This window comes from Scomber scombrus, chromosome 2, assembly GCF_963691925.1.
Source record: "Scomber scombrus chromosome 2, fScoSco1.1, whole genome shotgun sequence".
NCBI classification, from domain to species: domain Eukaryota; kingdom Metazoa; phylum Chordata; class Actinopteri; order Scombriformes; family Scombridae; genus Scomber; species Scomber scombrus.
Genome location: NC_084971.1, coordinates 13,569,869 through 13,579,449, shown reverse-complemented (window position 1 = coordinate 13,579,449; position 9,581 = coordinate 13,569,869). Strand labels below are relative to the sequence as shown.

At 37.9% G+C, this 9,581-nt stretch overlaps 1 protein-coding gene across 2 annotated transcripts; it reads left to right on the top strand.

The window, feature by feature from the left end:
* The first annotated feature begins 1,142 nt into the window (after positions 1-1,142).
* LOC133996780 (voltage-dependent calcium channel gamma-5 subunit) lies at positions 1,143-9,581 on the top strand. 2 transcript variants are annotated; one of them, XM_062436378.1, is made up of 6 exons: positions 1,143-1,338; positions 1,932-1,973; positions 5,551-5,637; positions 7,676-7,816; positions 8,054-8,199; positions 9,318-9,581. In XM_062436378.1, the coding sequence occupies exons 1-6, from the start codon at positions 1,143-1,145 to the stop codon at positions 9,579-9,581; spliced, it is 876 nt and encodes a 291-aa protein (XP_062292362.1). The 2 variants fall into 2 exon arrangements, with proteins under 2 accessions (XP_062292362.1, XP_062292364.1); XM_062436380.1 differs by lacking the exon at positions 1,932-1,973.

Genomic DNA, 9,581 nt, shown 5'->3' with positions numbered 1-9,581 from the left:
TCACTTTCCTTCTCTCCATTCTCACAGTGAGTGCTCAATGTGGCAGCACACTGAGAACTCATTATGTAAAATCAATTCCTTTCAACACATATCCTATGCCAAGCTCCCCAGTACTCCAGCTTCCGGCAAATGTGGGCACCAGCTAACGTATGAACATATCCATCGTTTTGTGTGATCTGAGTGCACACATATTCATATGCTGTCACATAATTTACAACATCTGCAATGCTGCTTCGACATCACTGGATGGAACAGAGAAGTAGTGGGATTTATCAGATATTAGGAGTTGGGGATGGCTCTAGCAGAGTATTGGATGTATTAATAATAAATGTAAATAAAGTATTTCCAAACATGCCCCACTAAACCTTGTGGTTTAGTGTCTGCACAATTATTTAAATTCTAATGAGAGATTTTGGCTCTGCAATCTCTCCCAGATTTTCTTTCTTAGTTAAAAGCCGTCAGTTAAGGCTATCCATGATCATATCTAATTTCTATGTTGTCTCTGAGTGGTGTCAACAACAATTACTTATATCAAGTGTTTGGTATGCAGTCCTACAGTGGCAATTACACACACAGCAACCCACAGATACTCCCAAAGCCGTTAATCACAATTTCTGGCTTCAATCAAATAGTTTTTTAAGCAATTAAACATATCTCCTATTGGGAAAAAATAGATTTAGGTACATAGCATGTAGAATTTTTCTAAAACCAGTGTGAGATAATATTTAGGAATGGCAGCAGTTTAAGTTACTCCACTAGTATCAAGAGGATCCTTAAATCAAGCCATTTAACTTTTTATACAAGTGGTTCTATTTCAGGTATTAGATGATGGTTTCACTGCTTTTTAAAGAGAAGTGTCATTCATAACATTTCTTTCCCTTTGCTCCTCCTTTAGCGGACAGAATATAAAAGCGGTGTCGTCAAAAAGAAAAATGTCAGCTACTTTCCAAGTTTTCCAAACTTGTTTTCTTCCAATCTTCCTGTTTTCAGGCCTCAGGGACAATTTGATCTTGTCTCAAGAAGGTTTTCATAACAACTTATTCCCTTTTACTTTGGTGAATTTTGTAAAGATGTTTTTTCTTTCTCTTTCTCTCTAAGCTTCCCTTTCTGCCGGCGGTGCCCCCTGCTCTTGAGGCTGTGGTATGAGCCTATTTGGCAGGAAGGCGCTGACTTTGCTGAGCAGCGTGTTCGCTGTTTGCGCTCTGGGCCTGTTGGGGATTGCCGTAAGCACCGACTACTGGCTCTACCTGGAAGAGGGCGTCATCCTTCCCCTCAACCAGAGCACAGAGATACGCATGTCACTCCACTCTGGCCTCTGGAGGGTTTGTTTCTTGGCTGGTGAGTTAATAAATAGATGCCATTAATCTCTTCATTTGCTATATGCTATATTGCACATGCTCACTCAGCTATATTTCTTTTCTCTTCCTACTACTAATTACTACTATTACTAATATTACTACTAGTCTAGCTTTCGATTAATGTTTGAATACTGGAGCATGAGTATTTTAGGTTTGCATTTAGCTCTGTGCAATGATGGGACCAGTACCTATCTTTTTGTAAGTAAACTCTACTTTAATTCTAGGCTGCATCTTTAAATGTGTCAAGTACTTTATTTCAGTTGAAAGATGCAAGTCATCTTCCCCCATGACCCAATGGCTGATTCACACTCTATTGCTATAGAGGCACCATGGATTGCTACAGAAGACCCTGATTGCATTTTCTTTTTTCCTCTTTTTGACCTGCATCTTACGCAGCACTTAACATGAAAAATTACCTTAAATTACAAAACCTTACATCTTTCCAAATTGCATGCTTTTAGCCTTTATTGAAATATTGTTCCTTCCCAGTTCCAACATCACAAAGGCATGCCAGCAAGACTTGATTAAAAAAAAAGCAAAAACACTAACTGTTAGATTTTATTCTTTTCTTAGAGACACAACACTCCAGACAAGCGTTGTCCCAGAGTAAACCAGGTATCAACATTTGCCTTACCCTCTTGCTCCCTCTGGTATTGGAAACAGTTGACTCGTATCAATACTGTTACAGTTGTTGGATGTGTAGATGCTAAAATGTATTCCATCATAATCATTCTGAATTATATTTATGTTTAGACCTTTTGTAGATAATGTTTCACCTGAAAATCTTGAAATAATGAGGCTCTGCAAATATTGCTACTTGTTGAATGTTACCCTGTAATATTATCCTATTTACTGTTGAATTGTTCCATTAACCCATGTCCCACAATCAAACCGTTCAGTCATGGGAAGTATGTAGGCAATCCAATTGTGATTAGGTAACAGATGTTTTCCTGCTATGTAGCAGGCAATTGCTATAAAAGCACTAATGGTCCAGTGTGTATTTTAGGGGTAATTGAGTGGCCTTATTGCCAACTTAATGGTTGTGGTGCACAGTGTTTGACCCAGAAACAATTACTGCCCACTATCACAGTATGCTGTTACGCCAAAGAACGTGAATGAGGTTGTGTTGTGTTTTGGTCAGTATTGATGTTGGTTAGAGTTCATCGGGTGTTGCTAGTTTATTCCTGCATGAGTTCACATAGACGGTCTTTACCCACACAGCAAGCATTTACATTCAGTCACTGTGAGTGCTGTAAATCATGTCTAATATAGGGCACTTCACTTCCTATTTATTGTAGGCTGCAAGGCTTGTAGCAGGACTCTATGTTACAGTAGTCATGTCATCAGTCAGTCAGTAATCTGGATATTGAGTAAATTGGTTAAATTTATCTTGTTTTATCTTTTTTTTTATTTTTTTAGCTGGATATACCTTCCTTGGAAATAAGTGTTATCTGTGTACCTAGTTTGTAAGATTTATAAGAATAATCTCCCTTTCGTACAATTATATTGTCAGTTCAGCTTTGTAGCGGCTGCTACCTAGCACCATTAAAATTGCATTTGCATACATTTTAATTTAGTTTAATCTATTGGGTTATAAACATTTTTCATTGCAAGTCTGGAATACCAGTTACTCTAGTGCTTTTTATTGCATGCACACGCACAAGGACACACATGCACAGTCCTGCCAATGGTTTCACACTATTACAGTACACACTACTACTACTATTACACTATTACAGCGGCTTCAATGCATCAAGAAACACACCGATGAACCAGCAAAAACAGTGAAGAAGAAGGCTACAAGCAAATAAGCATGGATGTAAACAATGCAGGATTTAAAATATTTCATGAGGAAGGAAATGCATCCAGTATCTTTGTCAGTAACTCTCAATGGAAACAAAACTGTTGTTTGTGTACAAGAAAATGGCATCTTTAAGTCAAGCTACATGAAACCATTTTCAATTATACTTAGTATTTCTCTCTATTGCAATTACCGTACATTTGAATGGACTGAATATTAATGAGTTGCCATTCTGTAGAAGCTTTACAGTCATGCTACAACACACAGCTTTACAAAAATGACTGATAAACTAATGGTTTTAAAACCCCAGAATAGGGTAACTCCAGGGAGCTACAGAGACCTACCCTTACACTCCATAATAGTTGACTGTAAGGATGTTTTTCATTTAGTGAAATTAAATATTTACTCTGTGCCCAAAGCAGAAGGGAAATAAAATACAAGTGACAGCCTTTTGGTTGCCTTTATAATCTGTCCTGTCACATCTCTCTTACACTTTCTGATGCTCCATTTTTCACAATACATTCAGATCATCTCTTGATTTAAATGCTTGCTTACAACAGCATGGTCCTGAAATTCTGACCTGAGCCTTACCTGGGCACCTGTATATTCCATCAGAACCAATTTTCTGACAGTCAAACAGCCTTGAAAAATCCCTTGCCTCACAACTTTCTGATGCCAGAATTGGTGGTAGGAGGGGTCCTATGTCTGACAATTTCTGTAACTTTCTGAAACAGTCACTCTGATATTAAATGCTGTTATCCTTATATTTTTACATTTAAGCACAGCAGGCATCCCATTTGAGTATAGCAGCTCAGCAAATACATTTTTTCAACACTAAACCAACTACAGCCTAAAACAAAAGTTTTAACTCTTACGCTGCGAACACACCGAAGAGCGGCAAAAAAGCAGCACGCCGCAAAAATATAATTTTTCTGCTTTGAGGGGGGGCATTTATCCTTCATTTCTGTCATTCTGTGTGCCACAGTAATAAACTACTGATGTGAACCACCAAAAACATTGCTGACATATATAGGTTGCCGTAGATATGTCATCCCACTAAACTTTATTTTTTCAATGGAAAAGCAATTCTTATAAATAATCTAAATCCTCGATAAGAAATGATTCACACCATGGACAGGCATGTCACTCTTGCTGTTGCTCTGGTGTATTTGAGGAGTAAAAGGCGCTGCGTTGCCTGTCTGTGAGTATACAGTATACACATACCCACACACACACACACACACACGCACACACACAAACACACACACACACACACACACATACATGCAGAGCAGAGAGTTAGTAGTGTGCGATTCAGCTACATTCACACCAAAGCTGACAATGTGGAACCTTTCCACAGGGTTTAGAATCATCATCAATCATTAGAACCATGAAACGTTTCAGAAAATAACATTTTATATATCTGATTCACTGCGCTGTTCTCACTACCACTGCTCACTCTATTCATTCACTCTCTAGCTCGATAGACAACGACTGCTCTCTCTCTCTCTCTCTCTCTCTCTCTCTCTCTCTCTCTCTCTCTCTCTCTCTCTCTCTCTCTCTCTCTCTCTCTCTCTCTCTCTCTCTCTCTCTCTCTCTCTCTCTCTCTTCTCCCTCTCTTGCTCATCCATACTCTTAGCTCGTTCTGGTGTCGTTGAGCCAGGGAGGAGAGGTCGACTTTGAATGTTGTGTATACAAACAGCAACTGACATACTACTCAGCAAATCCTGAGTAGTATGTATTTAATGTATATTTATATTTTAGGCTGTCTTGACTAACAACAAGCATTATGAAAGTGTATTACATATGCTGAACCACAAAATATCACCTAATCTTACACTTCATAGTGTGTGTGGAGCTAATGAAGTGTTGAGAAAGACATCAGTAACAAGTGTGTGTATATTTTTGTGTATTTGTGTTATAGTGCCAGACATTGTACTGTGTGTGTCAAAGTGATGAAGACAAAGGTGCTAAAATGTAACACTGGGTGTTCCTTGTCCAAATACTGACAGCTGAAGTAATTTATTATATCAAACAAGCTGTTCACTTGAAACTTGATGTGAGGTTGTTTCCGAGTGGCATTCAATAGCTTCGCACATGAAATATGCTGGGATTACAAAATGTCTCATAGCCATCACAGAAAGTTATTCTAGCATATGACAATAAATTCTGTCTATTCCTGAAATCTTTACATTTTTTAAGTAGAATCATCAATTTTGTCACGATAGCTGTAATCATTGTACAAAGTCTTCCTTGTGTTCTGGTAACATACTGTACATGCTGCTGTGTTGACTTTCCTTTGTCACTATCGACCAATTAACTTTTTAATCAGTTCTATAAAGTGCTAATCCTCGTTTCCACTCCAATTTTTTTTTCTCTTCTTTATTCCAGGGGAGGAGAAAGGTCGGTGTTTTACCATTGAGTATGTGATGCCCACTAACGTCCAGATGACCTCTGAGTCCACTGTTAGTGTCCTGAGTAAGTAACTGTTCACACTCCACTATTATATGAGCAATGCTTCAGTTTGGTGAAACTGATAAAGTCTCTGATGTTTACTCAGGTCGTAGGTAGGGACACACAGGTGGCACAGTGGTATTAGTTCCAGTACACCACCGCAAATATTTGGGGTTCTTTGTGGGAATGGTTCAGTCCACTAAACAAAATTGGATCTCCAATGTGTTACAAACCTCCTGTGAAGCTCATCACTGGAAGGTGACAAAAACTAATCGGCAACACCATGTGTCACTGAGGTAGCACATGTCTGTCTGCTGTCCTCTATAGACCAAAGTAGATCATTGGCAGAGTCTAAAGTCCACACATGCAGCACATGACCCAAATAAGTCATTTGACTTGAATCCACACCTCCAGACTAAGCTGTCATCTTCTCATCACATGCGGTCTATGCTATTTTTGGTCTAATTTCCACTTGAGATGAGAGCTGGGTGTGTATGAAAAATGTAAGAGTGCCATTTTCATTTTGTTTATCCCCTGCAGGGAATCACACATGAATACACATAAGCACTATTAGTGTGAGAGCAGACAAGCAGTTGTAATATCAGAGAGTGATGCTGACAAGACAGCCACTGCAGCTCTCATATCCCTCATGTCTTCAAGCTGCAGTCTGTAACTTTCATTTTTTTAGTACCAAAGACAGAGAAACTATAGCAATGATAATGTACATTCCCAAAGGTAAATCCATTTATCAACTGAATACATATATATGCCTCACAACCGTCTCTGACAGTTGCCATAACACATTTTGAGAACTCAACAGCTGAAGTAGAAAAAGTTTTTCAACTCAAGTACACATCAAACAATGTCTATGATACAATGAACAACACTTTTTTGATAACTGATTATGTTAAAGCACCAAAGGGAGGGGTTTTTCTTTTTAGTACTGTATTAGAAGAGAAAGACAGATACAGAAGTAAAAGTGGTTGACAGGAGAATTTATGTGAAGATGTGGAGGTGAAGATGAGAGAAGTGAGAGAAAGCTGAGTGTGAAAGAAGTACAGTGAGTGAAGAAATGTGCATGTGAAAAAGAAGTAAGGAAAATATAGACTGAAATGATTTATGTAAACAGTGATAATAACAGTTAATTGGCTTTTTTCTAAAAACATGATAACGTATGAAATACAGATAATAATATTGCTAAAAAAAATAAACTAATAAGTATAAACATATACTTTCAGTGTACATTAGTTGTAACTCTAGATTTCAGATGGAGCAAGGGAGCATGGATGTATGAATGGAAGTTAATACAGGATCTGTCCAAATGCATATAAGGTCATTGATGTATTCATATGTAATGGTACATTATGCTGTGTTGTTTATAGAATTGACACTTTGAAGTACATAGTATCTATATAATAGCTTATTTTGTTATGCCTATGTACCTTATCTGAACCATTTTGCTTCAGAATCAAAACTTTTCCCATGTTTCAAAGTCAATGTGAATAAAAAAATAGTTACTTGTACTTTTTTCCACCATTTAACGACAAATGTATGTGGTGTTGGATATCAACAGTAGACTGTAAAAGGCAAGTTTACAACATAATCCAAGCTTTACACAACTAATTAAATAACCATTTTCATTAAGGTTATGCCCTCAGACATCTGGTCCATGTATTTGGAGGGGTAACATTTTGTGTAATGGAGAACACAATGGGGGTCTGGAAAGAAGTATCACAGACTCCCTTTACTTCTGGGAGGTACTGTACCATTTGCTTACAGAAGGGAGCAAACCATGTTAATATAAGCCATGTCCTAAACCTATGAGCCTACTCTATTAGGAGTAAGAATAGCCCCATTGGAAAAGCTCATGCTGCTGCTCTAAGAGGGAAAACCCCCATTAAAGGTTTTGGAAAGTCACTTAAATATACACAAATAAGAAAAAGAAATTGCATTAGGATGAAGCATTAACAGCCTTTATATGATCAGCACATCTCTTTTTAAATTCAGTCCAGGTTTGTGTTTCAGTCCACAAAAAACAGATCATTTTCTCATCTTCTTCCAGAGATGATCCGTTCTGCCACACCCTTCCCTCTGGTCAGCCTCTTCTTCATGTTCATTGGTTTTGTGCTCAGTAACATTGGCCACATTAGACCCCATCGCACCATCCTGGCCTTTGTTTCTGGAATCTTCTTCATCCTGTCAGGTACTGTGTTTGGCTTCTACACACATAACAAAAAAAATAAATCAACAAACACATACAAAATGTCCTGTTGTTGTTCTCATAAATTACCAGTTGCATGATTTGTAATAATTTATGCCAACAACAAGGATGGCAGTCATATAATCCTCATACATTTTCATATAAAGTAATCTGAATTCTAGCCATAATCATTACAAATCTGCTATCTATCTTTTTGTCTTCTCCCTCTGCCTTCCTCAGGTCTGTCCCTGGTTGTTGGTCTGGTGTTGTACATCTCCAACATAAATGATGAAATGTTGAACAGGACCAAATCTAATGAGGCCTACTTCAGTTATAAATATGGCTGGTCGTTTGCTTTTGCTGCCATTTCCTTCCTGCTCACTGAGGTAAATTCACTAGAACAAATGTGGTTAATGTAAGCATGCATCTCACATGGTTGGTTTCACAAGCTAGTCCTTTTAAACTCACTTAACTAACCAAAAAGTGGCTCAATGGCCTGTTTCTGCTTGATACTGAGGTGTAGATCAACACAAGACTAATTTTCTCAAATGAAGGTCCAAGGGAAGACTTACATTTAGTTTGTGTGTTTTTGTGTTTTCTGGTTGAACCTTTCACTTTTATTTTCACTTGAAGACAGCACTGGCATCAATATATCTCTCATATTTTGTGTTCATGATTTACATAGCATTTTAAGTTCTCATTAATGCTTTAATTAACAGCTGATGACACTAGTCTATTCAATTTTCTTTGTGTGAGAGATGTATGAACCATTCTAGGGAAGAACATAAATGCATCAAACATTAAGTAATTGAGTCTTTTAACTGCTTCATTTTGCCAAATCTAATCCTTTAGATCTAAATAACCATAATGTGTTGTGCTGTGCAAAATAGTCCCCATAAAACAGGATCATTTACAATTAATAAACTATGATTCATGTGTTTATTCTATTTCTATTGTGGATAATGGATTCTCCAAGTTACTTTTGATCCTGTTAGTCATTTACAAAATGTTAAATTTGCCTTCCTCTATTAAATTCTTTTTCTGTGGAAATAAATCAACGGAAGAATCATGATCTCATTTAAAGAAAGAAAGAAAATATTCAACACATATACAGCACATACACACATGAGCGCTTGCATGAACATATTTAACTGAGCCATGATTAAAGTGTTCACTGTAGGGGTTGATATTTGCTGCTGATTACTGGGGCAAAATGATTAATTATCAAATAATTTAATATTTACTCCCATTTGGCAATAATCTTCAATAATCCTTTTCAAACAAATAAATGCTCTTAATGGTGGAAAATACTGCAGCATGTTTAGTTCAGATTAATATAAGTCAACAAGAGAAACTGACTTTGCCTAATCGTTGCCTCAAAAATGCTGCAGAATCTAGTGGATAATTAAAAGCAGTTCAAACAGAATTAATCAGGAAACGAAAAAGTATAATTTTACTTAACAAGAGTGAACTCAGTGTCTCCTTGCCTCCATTATCTTTGCAGACAGCGGGCGTCATGTCAGTATATCTGTTCATGAAGCGCTACACAGCAGAGGAAATGTACCGGCCCCACCAGGGCTTCTACCGACCTCGCCTCAGCAATTGCTCCGATTACTCCGGCCAGTTCCTCCATCCAGACGCCTGGGCCGGACGTGGCCGCAGCCCTTCCTCCATCTCCTCTGAGGCTTCCCTACAGATGAACTCCTCCAACTACCCTGCCCTCCTCAAGTGTCCAGAGTATGAACAGATGTCCTCGTCACCTTGCTGA

What these genes read in the sequence shown, in the direction of transcription:
- LOC133996780 (XM_062436378.1), top strand. Translation starts at nt 1,143, where the DNA reads ATGAGCCTATTTGGCAGGAAGGCGCTGACTTTGCTGAGCAGCGTGTTC. An exon ending in GAGGGTTTGTTTCTTGGCTG is followed by an intron (nt 1,339 to 1,931) that starts GTGAGTTAATAA and finishes TTCTTTTCTTAG; the next exon opens with AGACACAACACTCCAGACAA. An exon ending in GTCCACTGTTAGTGTCCTGA is followed by an intron (nt 5,638 to 7,675) that starts GTAAGTAACTGT and finishes ATCTTCTTCCAG; the next exon opens with AGATGATCCGTTCTGCCACA.